The sequence below is a fragment of the Salvia splendens genome, chromosome 18 (genome assembly GCF_004379255.2).
Source record: "Salvia splendens isolate huo1 chromosome 18, SspV2, whole genome shotgun sequence".
Classification (NCBI taxonomy): Eukaryota; Viridiplantae; Streptophyta; class Magnoliopsida; order Lamiales; family Lamiaceae; genus Salvia; species Salvia splendens.
The window spans coordinates 10,369,824-10,384,658 of record NC_056049.1 but is presented as its reverse complement, the minus strand read 5'-3'; the positions used below and the strand labels follow the sequence as shown (position 1 = coordinate 10,384,658).

At 36.8% G+C, this 14,835-nt stretch overlaps 1 protein-coding gene across 1 annotated transcript; it reads right to left on the bottom strand.

Moving 5' to 3' along the window:
• Nucleotides 1-553: 553 nt before the first annotated feature.
• On the bottom strand, nt 554-4,144 carry LOC121777464 (serine/threonine protein phosphatase 2A 57 kDa regulatory subunit B' theta isoform-like). Its single transcript, XM_042174733.1, has 3 exons — nt 3,954-4,144; nt 2,330-3,711; nt 554-1,301 (listed from the first exon to the last, which is right to left on the bottom strand). Exons 2-3 carry the CDS (start codon nt 3,533-3,535, stop codon nt 954-956), a joined length of 1,554 nt encoding a protein of 517 aa, XP_042030667.1. The 5' UTR covers nt 3,536-3,711; nt 3,954-4,144; the 3' UTR covers nt 554-953.
• Nucleotides 4,145-14,835: the final 10,691 nt, after the last annotated feature.

The window sequence follows — 14,835 nt, the reverse complement described above, 5'->3', positions numbered from 1 at the left end:
AATAAAAATATGGAACTCATGAATAGTTGAGGGTATGGTAAAAAATGGTATAAGACCATGAATAATGAAGGAAATGAATGGTTACAATGACATCGCTATGGATGGCCTAGGTGTCCAAATAATCTCAACTACAAGATTATTATGCCCCTGTCTCATAATAGATGTCACACTTTCATTTTTACTTTGTCCCACAAAAGATGTCACATTTTCTTTTTTTAAAAAAAAAACTCTTTCTCTCCACCTAATACACCAAACAACATCACCTAAACTCCCGTGCCAATCCTCCAAGTGTGCCATCTATTATGGGACGAAGGGAGTGCAAGCTAAGTTCGTCATCCATTTTATAAGGTAAAGGTGGGCTTTATGGATGAAGATTTGGATGATGCTTGGAATCAAACTTGTGTATGAATCTGTATGTATGTGTAGGGTTTGAGCTCTGACTTTATGTATGTATCTAACTTGAAGAAAATGCAACAAATTACAAAAAGTCCAATAGCCGATTCCAAATGCATTTCAACAAGTCTTAGTAAGAATTGTAAAAATAGTAAGCCACTCAAGAAAAAGAAATCCTAGACTATTTCAACTGTTAATAACTTTTACAATGAATGGTTCACATCAACATAGAAATACAAGTCTGGATTGATCTCAACATCATTTCCAAGAGCAAGAGATGGAAAAACCTTTCTTCTATCACTGAAAATAAGGTACCTGCACATCGAATGTGGCAAAAGCACCTATAACCACCCGCAGTTAGCCATCCATTTTACGTATGTACAGTCCGTATCGAAATGATGAGGTCATAGACTGCCGATGATATCGTGCTTTCGTCCCATGCAAACCAGCAGCAGAGGTTCTTCAAAAGATTAACCAATCAAGAAAATACGAAGAGTTTCATTTCATGTTTCCGCCTCCAACAACATAATGCATCATCACCAGTGACAACGCGGTGCTACTTAGCTGGATGGACCGGTGTGAGGGATGGGCACTGTTTCATTGCTTGCGCCCTTAGAGATTGCAATCTCCTCCAGGCGTCTCCAGGTTGCTTCACGCTTCACCTTGGCTTCTTCGTCCCGGCCTTCATCTTCCTGGAATTTTAGCAGGCACTCCTCGAATAGCTCAGGGTCCACGTCAGAGAATATTTTTCTGACGTTTAATGTCAAGCTGTGCGCAGCCTGATTCCAGTGATTCCTTGCATTCTTCTCCAATGCAGGGAAGATGATCGGCAGTATAACTCTGCGATTTTGCTTGATCAGGTTCTCGATATGATCATTGTTCCATAAAAAGAGAGCCCGTTCTGCAACCTACATGAGCAGGGAGGGTTAAGTGGATGAGGCAATGCAGTGAATAGCACAAACGAAATCACGGCAAACTAAGTATCGATAACCGATTAAAGCAAACATAATACGGACATCAAAAGATGATAGAGACCAAATAGGATGTAGAAATTGATTTTTTTATTCAATCATTGTGATCATATCAATCAAGAAATCACTTCATACGTAAAGATAGATATAATTCATTCATCGACATTTATGCAAGTACAGAGTTGAGATTAATCTAGATGGTGTTGTAGAAGACATGAAGATCCAAAAATGGTACATATGTCAAGTAAATCATCACAAAGATTGACTGAATAAAAACAGGTTCTTTTACTTTGCCACATCTTAAATTGATCTGGCTTTCCAATCTATTTGCTGGCTGTCAAGACCCGCATTTGTTGTCCAAAAAAATTATTGAATGCATTCTTTCACCAGAGAGAGAGATATTGAATCATTGATCTTATATGCAACATCTTATTTGGAAATCTAAAACTTGTGATTTTAAGCCTTTTTAATCACCATAACAATAATTAACATATCACATAAAGTATGCACATAAAGAAGGCAGCGATAAATATGATATCATGCAGCAGACCATCAACAGACGAAGAGAAAAACTAAACAAAGGATTGGCGGTTTTATAATACAAGTAATTTTAACCAATTGTTACTGATTCATGAGCAATGGGAGTACATCATATTACCATATATTGTAATGTTACAATATCAACATACTTTAACTAAGTTCCAAAATCACCATTTGTCAGCATTTCAGGTATTAAATGAAACTAAACCAATGAAGATGCTTCCGTAATATAACAAGAAAATAAAACACAAAGCAGACTCATTCTGTGCCAAACATTGTTTATGTTAAGGAAACAAGGGCAGGATTCAACTACACAAGCAAAAAACACAGTTTAGATGGAGGCATGGAGCAAATAAAAAGGGGGGGACAGTTTCTCGTTAATTTATGAAAGACAAAAAACATAATCAATTCATAACATAACCAACCTGAAAATGTGAACTGCTCATGCAGCGACCTATTTGGCGGAATAAAGGAACCATACAGCGCTGGAACTCTGGTGGCTGAGTTGCTTCCAGCACTTCCTCGAGCTCACCCAAAAACATGACCTCCTTTGAACTGTTTGTTATAGGCCAATATTTAAGCAAGCCTCGGATAACAGTATCTGCAAGCTTACAGTCTTTCTCTACAAATTGTGTGATGGAATAAGTTAGCTGTTGATGATACATCGGTATGCACTTTGGTTTGTGAAGCGGAATGAGTGCCCGGACAAGAAAAAGTTTGTGCTCTTCTTTCAACGGCAACGCAAATCCATTTATAATACTTCCCAAAATTTCTAACAGCTCTGCAATCCCATTATGCTTCTCTGTTTCAAAGATAAATCGGTAAAATATATTGTTTATGGTTTTCCTAATGAACGGGCGATGCACCATGAACTTCCCATATATGCGATGCAGTACTGTCTTTAAGTACTCCCTTTCTCTTGGATCTTCCGAATCAAACAGATCCAATAGCCTTAGAATAAAAGCGTGGTCAACATAGCGCTTTGCCAGCTTTGCATCAGTCTCCGGGGATGTAACAAACCTGAGGAGAAACTCATAGACGATTTGCAGATGGGGCCACGCGGGATCCATTAGGGGCTCCTCTTCTTCCACGTCAAGACCTTCCAAGACCTTGTTTTCACGAGGCTGAGTAGAGAGAGTACGGAACAAATTTGTAGACACCACTCGCACGATCTCTTGCAGGACCACATCACTGAATTTCCCATTCGCTGAAGAGACATAGTCGACAAGCTCCACCAAAGTCTGCCGTTTGATGTCCTTCTCTTTCAAATGCTTCGTGGGGTCAGTGAAGTCAAATACTACACAGCACATGCTCAGTTTCCTGATAAACAAGTTCTGCTTCTCCGCAGTCGGGACATCTCTAAAACCAGGTAGAGCCTCATATGGCATTGGCGGACTACTCCCGTTTGCTTTGTTGTGTAACGGATCATGAAGTCTGTTCCCATGATTCACACCAGAGTTCTGTGTCGAATTACTCTCCAAGGAGTTTCCATTACCTGATCGTCCACTCGAAGCAGAATTGATTCTGGAAGCAGTCGAAGCATTTGAAGGGAGAGTCGAAGACCCTCCATCACGACTCTCTGCTGACTTTACCTGTTTCTTTGGAAGCTTGTTAAGGAAATTTTTAATCATCACTTAAAACCACCAAAAACAACCTTGTTCAAGCAAACTCGAAAGCAGCCAGCAGCTACCGATCAACTGCTAGAATGCACAAGGCACACACTCAACTGATCATGTATCGAAAATCGACGGCTGTTAGCTCAGAATCTAGTCCCCTTTACACTTGCAATCTTCTCTACAAATACTATCTGCAGCGAAAATTATGGCAAAGTACTAAAACAATAACAATTGGGAAAATGGAATCACACAAACAATACGAAACTGTAAAACCCCCAAATAAATCAGCATATCACTATCATACAGTCTATAAAAACTCCTAATTGCAAAAAACAAGTCAAAATTTGGACAAAACTAAATAAAATAAAGATATGAGCAGAGAAACCCCCAATTTCACAAGCGAGGAAACAAGAAATTGAAGCAAGATTCTCACCTCAAATTCAACTTCATTCGATTCTAGGAAGACTCCAGATCAACACAAACATAAAGATCTGCGCGGCGCACGATCCAGAAAACCCAGCAACGATTCCTTTATTGGGAATCACAATGAAGAAAAAGTACACAGAGAGTCAGTGCAGTGCGTGTAGCTATATTTGTGCAAAGAATTGTGGGTCATTGATGCATAGGTAGCTGGTTGATTTTGATGGGAAAAAACCGTCTAAGAGCACCCACAACCTTGCTCTTGTCAACGAGCACGGTTGTGGGTCCGGCGCCACTATTTCTGCCTGCTCTTACAACCACCCTCTTTCCAATGAGCACGGTTGTGGGCCCGTCGCCATTATTTCTGTTTACTCTTAGGCAAGAGCACAACACCCACAGATGTGTTCTTCCGCAAGGATGAGCACAAAGGCCCCACAATTCTATTATTTAATTTAAATAAAAATATTTTCATAATATTAAAATTTATTAAAAAATCGAAATAATATTACAAATTACAAATAAAATAAAAAAGACATAATTAAAATCCTAAAAATTAAAAATTACATAATTAAAATACTAAAAATTAAAAATTACATAATTAAAGCTAAAAATATCTCCGTAGAAGACCATTCATCCGGCGGCACTACCCTCAATTGTTTTTGGAGGCCCAATATCATGGCCTCGTGCGATCAAAGTTGCGAGGAGGTCATAGTTGACCTATCGGCCATATTGAGTTGGGCCAAAATCGTCCACAACGAGTTGGTGGGGGGTAGAGGTGGTGCATAGGGCACGGGAACGGGAGCGGGTTCGGGAGCATCGCCGGATGGAGTCGCGGCGCGACGGCGGTTGGCCGCCGCCTTCTTCCTTCCTTGCGGTGGGCGTTGCGAACCGCTCGGGCCAGCGTCGGGGCTACCCAAGTTAGCTCCGGCGAGTTGGCTAACCACTTCTTCGGAGCCGGCGTCGGATAGGGATACCGACCTTGACCGTTTGGAGGAGTCGCTAGAGGAGGATGTTACGCCTCCCCTATACTTTGGATGTGACCGCGTCTCCTGCCAAATGTTGAGGTACTTGAACGCCTTGTAGTTCATGGATTGGTAGGTCGACATGGCGGAACTGATGATGTCGACCTCGCTCCGGTCGCTCCCCGTCGACCGCTCTTCCTGGAGGTAATACCCCTGGAACTTTTGGATTTCTTCGTTGGCTCTATAGATGGCGTTGCGTACCATACTCTCGTTGCGCTCGATTGTTCCCTCCGGCCAGTTTTCATTGTATCGGTGACAAATGCGCCACCAAAAGTGATCGTCGGGTTGGTCGTGCCAACCTCCGAATCTTCGGAGATTGACAAGAACGCCTTGAACAATTGCTCCATCTCCGCCGGAGTGTACGGTGTGCGGACACCGCGAGTAGGAGGATTCGGAGTTTGGGAGGGGGCGGTCGACCTTGCTTTAGGTTCGGGTGTCCACCTGTATAGCCCTTCGGGGGCATCTTAGTCGTTGATCGGGTAAGGCCGGTAGCCACCTGGAACGCCTGAAGTTTGGGTTTGAGGAGCGGCCGAATATTCTGTTTCTGGACTAGGAAACGGTTGTGAACCGAACCAATCGGGGTTCCAACCGTGGGAGCCCGGAGGGTGATCGCCTTGGCCTGACATTGTTATGTTGTATGAGTGGAAGAAAGATTGAGAATTGAGATGTGAGAATGTAGATGAGAATGGAAATGAGAGAATGTAGATGAGAATTGTGTAGTGTGATGTGAATTTTTTGGTGTGAATTTTTTGGTGTGAAAGTGGGGTATTTATAAATGAAAATGTGTATTTTTGGGGGAAAAAATAAAAAAAAATTAAAAATGGGTAGAAAACGGATATATTTTTTTTGGGAAGTGGGAAAATATTTTTTTTATTTTTAATCGGTTTTTTTAATTAAAAACCGATTTTTTTAAAAAAATTCAAATGCAACCGCTATGCCGTTGCCCAATCACGTCCGGCCACGTCACCTGCTCGCTGACACGAACGTGCTCGATGCATCGAGCAGCGCCGTACCAGCGGCGGACGACGCCTTCCGTGCCGCTGGCACGGACGGACGGACGCCGTTCGTCCACCGTTGCGGATGCTCTAAGAGATGTGAGTTGGAAGCAGTGATTGAAACCTGAAAATTGGGCCAGAGAGAGGAGAAAAGGGCTTAAAGGGGAAATGAAAGAATCTATCTCCGGTGGTTGTTCTTGATGATGTGGTTTTGGTGAATTATTGTTTCTTCAATTTTTATTCTCTCTCTACTTTCCTACTGTCCTCATATGTAGTCTGTCTCCTCTATATATTTTCTAAAGTAATTTTAAATTTTTTTCATTCGTCCACTAAACAACTTTATTAGCAAAATCAATTTTAATATAAAGTAAGAATATATAAATAAAAAGTGATTTTGTAAATGAAAATATACGAGATATTTTCGTTATAAATAGATAGAGATCAATTTCAATAAGAATACTCTCTATATATACTATAAAAATAAAGACATTTTTCATTTTGGGATATTCCATAAAATATTACTTTATCTAATAAGGTGAGCTTCATTCTCCAGTTACAATACTATAATTACTTTTTCTATTTCTTACTTTACCAATTGTTCATTATTTATTGTGTCATCTCAAATGTTCATATTTTAATGGGACTTAGAGAGTGCTTAAATAAAAAAAATGTGCTAACTTTTTATTTTGTTTATCAACTTTAAAATCTTCATGTAAATTATTGAACCATTAATTTGTTCTAATCTTGCAATCAATCAAAATTTTGAAGTACATATAACTTGATGAGTAACTTGCATGTCATTATCAGACGTCGGGTAAGACGATATCACATTTTAGGCTACCGAACAACATCGTATTGTACTAGATTAAATATTCCCTCCATGCCTCATAATTTGTCACCATTTGACCTGACACGGGTTTTAAGAAATGTAACAAAAAGTGAGTTGAAAAAGTTAGTTGTATGTATGTCCTACTTTTATATATTAGTTTATAATAAAATGTGAGGGGGAATGAGTTAGTGGAGTATGGGTCCACTATAAAAAATAGTAATAGTAAAAGATGACAAATTTTTAGGGACGGGCCAAAAAAGAAATAAGTGAAAAGTTTTCAGGGACAGAGGGAGTAGTTTCATTTGTAGAATTAGAGTTCATAAGAAAGGTGAGATGGGAGGGAGAAAATTGAGAAATGACATTAAAATATGGTTGCTTATTTGGTTATTCAGTTCTCGGTTAACTGACAGTCGGACCGGTTTCAATTGGGTATGTGAAGAATCAAGAATTGGAGGACTAATTTTCGGTCCTGTACCGATTACAAGTTTTAGTCTTAATCGGTTTTCAGTTCTATCCGGAACCAACCGGCTCTACCCGAAAATCATATTAAATCTCAATTAAATTTCAATTTTAATTTTATATTAATGTTAATATACACTAATTCAAATTTCTAAATTCTTAACCTTACATTCTCCCACTCCCGGTCACGCCTCCATGCTCCTCTATTCTAGAATAGCCACCCCTTCTATCTCACTGTAGACGCCACCGCCCTGGTCACCATCCTTCCCTCACCGTAGACGATACCACAATCGCAATTGCCTCTCTCTCCTTCTCTTTGTATCTGTATTTAAGTGTGTGTGTGTGTGTATAGTGTTTGTTGTGTGTTTGCATGTATATGGTGTTGTTTGAGTATAGTGTGTGTATGTGTAACTAGTAGTATTAACTATTCTTTATAAATTGTGGAAGATATTTAAATCTCTTAATGAAACACAAGTTGGCACTATTTCAAAATTTGATCAAGAAGAAGATATGTTAGAGAACAATAAAGATAAAGAACTACAACCTACATAAATGGAGAGAAAAAAATACAAGGAAACAATGAATCAGAATGAGATCTAACGTGTGGACAAAATACCCAAGACCCAAAACCCTAAATCATCTTTCAAGTAGTATGAATCATGACACCTATTCTCTCCGTCCCGCTTAAGATGAAACATTTTTTTTGAAACTTTCTCTCTCCAATTAATACACCCAACCATTTTTTCTCATTCATATTAAAATATTCATCTTTCTTTCTCTCTCTATTTTAATACTTACAACCACATTTTCTCTCTCCAATTAAACACTTTAACTAATAACTACTAAAATCTTATGCCGACCAAAAAATATGTCATCTTAGCCGGGACGAAGGGAGTATAAGTTATAACGAGATAAAATGATTAGACTTGGAAATGTAGCTACGTTGGAATTAGTCGAGAATATGGGATATGTAATGAGTGATGACTAATGACAAAGTCATTAATCTTTAGTCAATTTGAGAGAGTTAAAAACTTGGTTTCTACTAATAATATTTTTGTACTGCAAGCCAAGCTAAAAATGAACTTTAGAAGAATAATTTGAAATTGTGATTCATGGTACAAGTGAAAATAAATAGCTCTATTATTAAAAAGGGTTAATAGCTATGTAAATCATAATAGTTGGTTAAATTTTGGTCTGTTCCATAAAATTTGAATATGAAATATTAAATCACGAACTTTCAATTTTTCTTGATTGTCCAATTCATGCACAAAATATAGTCTTTTAATGATATTCAAAACGACGTGTTTCATTAACATAAATATTTTCTCTTTTATAATCTTTTATTTTCTTATTTATCTTCTTATTTTATTGAAATATTGTTGTTTTTAATATCACAAAAAAGATGTTATTTGTGCATTGATGAGACAATGGGGAAAAATTGAAACTTTGTGATTTAACATTTTGATTTCAAACTTTATGGGACGAATCAGAATTTGACCAAACTTTATGATTTAAATAGCCATTATCCCTATTAACAATTGAGAACCACCCTTAACTAACCCATTACACTTGTTGAACCAAATCACTAGTACGAAAAACCTATCTTCAAATTAAAAATTATCAAGAAAGTCTACCTTTTCTTCACAAAATTGAAACACATGATTCACAAAAACCCACAAAAACTAGAAAGAATTGATCAATTCTTGCACAATACATAAGAATAATCATCCACTTAATAGATTTTTCTAATACCAAATAGTCAAGCTTCAGCAAGAAAATCATATTAAGTAGATTGAAAAGTGGAGTAAGTACTAAGTATTATTCCATATCTAACATGCACACAAATACAGAAGATTTCAGACAGTAATCCATCTTCCCCAACAACATTCATTTTTAGAAAATAAGTCAATTTCTCTTACAGAGAAAAGGCACTAGAACAAAATCACATCAAGAATTACAAGTAAAAAGATGGAAGTGAAGGTAAAAATGACTTTAATCATAATTTATTACTCTCCGTCCCACTCAGTGGCGAAGCCACATTGGAACAAGGGGTACCACTGTACCCCCAAAATATACCGTTATAATTAATTTAGATATACTCACTAGCAATTCTCACACTTGGTCCAGTGGTAATGGTATCTTCTTCCATAGGAGAGGCCCGAGTTTGATACCTAGCGACGCCACCCCCTGTTTATTTGTTTATTCCAATCTTCTATTTTATTCTTTTTAAATATTTTAATATGGATTCCATTATTTTGTTTATTTGTTTATTCCAATCTTCTATTTTATTCTTTTTAAATATTTTAATATGGATTCCATTATTAAGATCTTTTTTATGCTTTTTAAATATGTATTCCAAAATAAAAATCCATGCGCACATCTTTATTTGTAGTTTTATTATATATTAGAATTTTTATTTTTTCAATGCATTTGAAATCTACACAATTCACTATATATTTATTTTTTCTATTTTTCAAATCTTTTAAAGTAGTTTTATCTCCATCATTTTAGCTTTTTAAAAAATATTCAAATGTATTTTCATTCAATATCGTTTCGGCATGACATATAATTAGTTTTTATTTTCCCAATTCTCTTCTAGTGCACATCTTTAAGATGTTTTTAATAAAAATAAATAAAATCATAAATTTTGATTGAAAAAACAAAATAAAGAAATGAAAAGAATAGGTTAAATTTTGACGCTTGAAGTGCGATAATTAATTATCGTACCCCCAAATAAAAAATTCTGGATCCGCCACTGGTCCCACTATAAGTGATTTTTTGTCTTTTTTGGTTGTCCCACTACTAGTGATTGACTTTAATTTTTAGCAAAAAATGAAACAAAAATTATTGGAACAAATGTTTAAAAGTATTTTAAGACAACCATGTGGGAAAATGATAGCAAGAAACAAAGCAACCGAAGGCTATTTCTCGACGAGATTAGTTAATAAGCAATCAACCCCGTTGATGAAGTCTTTATTTTGAAAATTATACTCCATATATGTGGTTCGAAATGAAAAGCTATGTCAAAATTTAACTTTGCTTAATTCAATTACCAAATTTTAAAAAAAACATAGAAGTCGTTCACCAATTTTTCTTTTCTATATATGATTAAGAGTCCACAGTTAGTCATTGCTTTAATATAATAGCACAAAAGCAAGTAAGCAAAAAAATCACTTACTACTAGTAGTACTAATAAAGTTGGAACAAGGTCATCATCTTTCTCTAAAAAAGTACAAAATATAAATAGACACTATTTATTATTTATCATTCCAAGTCTATTTTCTGCGATTAGTTTTTGTGGCCTTAGAAGGAGCTTGATTATGGAATTTTGGCGGAAGAGGTTTTGGTTCCCTCGTTTTCAAATTGATCCCACGAAAGCATACAAAACCTGGGCCAAGTTAATGTATCCATATGGCCATCACTAGTTTTAATGTGAAATAGGTAAAATAAAAGAGAGATAAAGAGAAAAAGTAATTGAAGTATTAATAACAAGTAAAAAATGAGACATACTCCCTCCGTCCACCATTAGGAGTCCCATTTATGGGCGGCACGAGTTTTAAGAAATGTTAAGAAAAGTGGGTGGAAAAAAGTTAGTGGAATATGAGTCCTACTTGTATATATTAATTTTTAAATGAATGTGAGTGGAATGAGTTAGTGGAAGGTGAGACCACCCTATTACCATTTATGGTAAAAGTGAACCGAGACTCCTATTCGCGGACTGACTAAAATAGAAAAATGGGACTCCTATTCGCGGACAGAGGGAGTATTTCATAAGAGAAAAAAACTTGCCAAAAATGAAATTGGACTAGTTTTGCAAGATGGACTAAAATCGAAAAAGAAAACTATTATTTGGAGATAAAGGGAATACTATAATAGTTGAATTAGTTAGTTGAACGTGAAACCTATATACTTTTTTTATAGAAAAAACAAATGGGACTTCTTTAGCAACTAGACCGAAATGGACATATTGACTTGTACTGTAGTATTTTGTTAGTAGTATTTTCTTACCACTTTTGTAGCATTCGCGTACTTCAGTACATTTCATTCCTGCATTTAAAATAACATCACAAGAAATAAGGTAGAAATACAAAATTCAAAATATCTTTCCCACATATACTACATACACTTTCAACACTTTAGGTATTCTAACCTTTGCATATCGATGATGTATTGGTTCCACAATATAACGTCGTGGATGAAAGATCCGTTAGCGACGCCCTCGGAACTTTAATCGGGACTGCACTAGATTCGGCATCAGCAAAAACCTGCGCGCGAAGAAACAACTAGGTACATAAAAGACACTAATGACTAGGTTAAAGGTATGCTCGATTAGACGATGACTAAGAAGAGCAATCACCTCGTTAGATTGGAAAAATGTTCCATTAAGTGGGAATGCTCCTCCAGTTGCAGCCCGGGCAGGTATCTGAAGGTACATAGTTGCATTGCACGATTAAATTATACATTTACAGAATTCATGTATTGAAAAATGAATTTTTTTAGATATATCTAACCAGAAGTGTGCCATAAACTGCATCTTCCTCGGGTATACACCCATCCTTTTCAAGATTTTCTGAAATAGAGAATAAATTGAGTTATGATATAATTGTACCTAAATTATAAGTTATGATTATAACCATCTACCTCGAGTCCATACGGCAAGTAGACATGGACATGCATCACCAAAGCCAAGCTGTATCGACTCTAGCTGCACAATCAAAGATTAAAAAAAAAACCCATGATACATTCATGATCAATCAAAGATATATACATAAGTATACGGCTTAATTATAAATATATAAGCCTTAAGGACTTGCCATGGTTTATAACAAAAATAATACTATGATTTATACATTAACTATGTTTAAATACTTGTAAATTTACCGTCGTTACAGTTGGGTTCCAATCAGAGGGACCGAACCGAAATGGAAATAGATAAATATCGGTTCCTAATAACATCCACATTTTGAAGGAACTCACCTTAGCCAAACGATAGTGACTACTTGGAAGCACATATTGAAAGATTAATAGGCTAGATTAGATTAATAGGAAATAATTATATTGGGCTTGGTCCAATGTTACAATTATTCTATTATATATATGCTCTATTCTAGAGAACAGAAAAGACAGAAAACCTAATTCTCTAAGAGAGAAAAGCGGCGCTACGTTCACAAGAGATTTCCTAGCTTTCTCTATAGAACGATTGTAGCGATGAATTGTTTCTGCATCGGATCAGAATACATGTGGACCTCGATAGCAGTGGATTCAACTTGCAGGACACAATCGTAGAAGAAAACAACACAACAAGTAAGATTTAGCTCCGTTGTGTATTACGTGCTCAACTTGCAATATGATTATGAATCTAGATCTGTTATTCCTGTCTGCAATTTCCGCTGAGCTCATTAGATGAATATAAGAATTCCTAACAGTGGTATCAGAGCTCAGGGCTCGATTCATAATTATTTTGTTTGCGATTTGTGGATTAACCGTGGTAATGTAATTGGAATAAATTTTGAATTCTGGGAATGTACAGTCACATGAGAAATTAGATTTCAAGTTGGAAAATTGAAATTAGATTTCAATCAAAATTTACTTAATGTAATTGGATTTCAATTTACATAATGCAATTGGACTTCAATCAAAATCAAAATTTACGTAATGTAATTGGATTTCAAAATCCCTTCACCGTCTCCCGGCGATTCTCCGTCTCTGATCTCCGGAGCTCCGGCCGCACCTTAACCTTGCGCCTCTTCGTCAACTCCGATTGATTCTTCTGTAACTTCCTCATCTGCCTTGCCGCTTTCTCAATCACCTCCGCCACGTCATCGCATTGCGATTGCGAATTCCCCGTCGTCTCATCCGCAGCAACAATCTGTTTATCACTGATTTCCGCAGGCGGAGGCAGAGCGCGAGCGATCTCGCTGTGCCTGACATAATCATCGTGGAGATCGTCTCCGGCACCGCCGACGCTCTAGCGGCAGAGCACGAGCAGCAGCAGGATGATCGCGTTGCCGAAGAGGAAGGCGGATTGTTGGTTGCAGAGGTGCGTCAAACACGCAGCAGTAATTCTCGCAACCGCCGGCAAGCACCACGAGATGGCGGCGAAGACAGCGGCGACTTCGATGATCTGCAACAGCTTCATCACTCTGCGCACACGATTGAGGCTATCAATCGTTTTGGAAGGGGAATCCATAGGCGGAGGCTGTTAGGGTTTTTGAATTGAATCGTTAAATGATGTGCAATTATTATATTATAGATTATTATTTAAATTCATTAATTCGATTACTGAATACTAATAATAATAAATATATTGTTAATATTAATTTGGAATTAATATTAAATACGCGATTATGTTAATTTAGAATTAATACATAAATTCTAAAGTCCACATTTAATTAGAGAATAAAATTTGATTTTATTCGTTGAGCATTATTTGATATCCTATGTGATAAGTATGTTATTTGATTTATGCTCATTTTATTTAACTATAGTAGTTAGAGACTGTATTATATTATGTCTGGGTAGGCGGCCCCCAGTATGTGTAGTCCGTGTTATACTATGTCTGGGTAGGCGGCGCCCAGTATTTGTAGTCCGTGTTATACTATGTCTGGGTAGGCGGCGCCCAGTAATTGTTTGAAATTTAATATCAGATATTATATTCACACAACTAGTATCACACTTTTCCCCATAAAATATAAGTCTTGTTTTGAAACAAACGCATCGTCCATCATAATTGTTTGATGTTCCTAGCCTTTTCGACCACGAGTTTTACGCCAAAGTGTTTACTCTAAATCTACAAGGCCTAGGCTCATTCATAGATGCATGGTTGGCATCGTGTGATGGGGTTGACTTGCTTAAATTGTTTAATGACGCCAAAGCGACCTAAATAGTTTATGGATGCATATTAATTGGGTTAATAAACCAAGAATTACAAAATAGTTGTTGCAATTGGCTTGGAGGCCTACCATGTGATATTATTGTAGTGATCAGCCAAAGCAGGGGCTGCAATAATATAGACTTGGATCTTGGACCACTAAAATTTATATTTGATATAAATTCGTATTTTATGTTTGGGGCATAATATATGTTAAAATTAGTGGGAGCTAACCAATACAATAAACCCTTGTTTGATTAGTGATGCGAATGTGATCTTTGTATGCTTTTCTAATTTGATTTTCGTTTTATTTTCTGTTCAGATAATATGTCAAACTTATCTTATGAGTGTATGATGGAAACAAACAAATTGACTAAGTCAAATTTCATGGAGTGGCAGAGAGACTGCCCAAAACTCAAGGCACAAGGTGCAATGAGTGGGAGCTCAGCTATATTTGTCATTGAGATAAATATGTATATGAATAACTCACAATCCTAGGTATTGGACACCACTTGTGGTTCACACATTTGTAATAATGTGCAAGGTTTAATTGACAGCAGGAAAGTGAGGCATGGGGAAGTAGACCTACGTGTTGGAAATGGAGCAAAAGTTGCTGCCGAACGCGTGGGAACTTATAGATTAGATCTTCCCTCAGGACATAGACTAGATTTACATAATTGTTATTTTGTTCCGGTTATTTCAAAGAATATTATTTCCAT

What these genes read in the sequence shown, in the direction of transcription:
- LOC121777464 (XM_042174733.1), bottom strand. Translation starts at nt 3,535, where the DNA reads ATGATTAAAAATTTCCTTAACAAGCTTCCAAAGAAACAGGTAAAGTCA. An exon ending in TGAGCAGTTCACATTTTCAG is followed by an intron (nt 1,302 to 2,329) that starts GTTGGTTATGTT and finishes CTGCTCATGTAG; the next exon opens with GTTGCAGAACGGGCTCTCTT.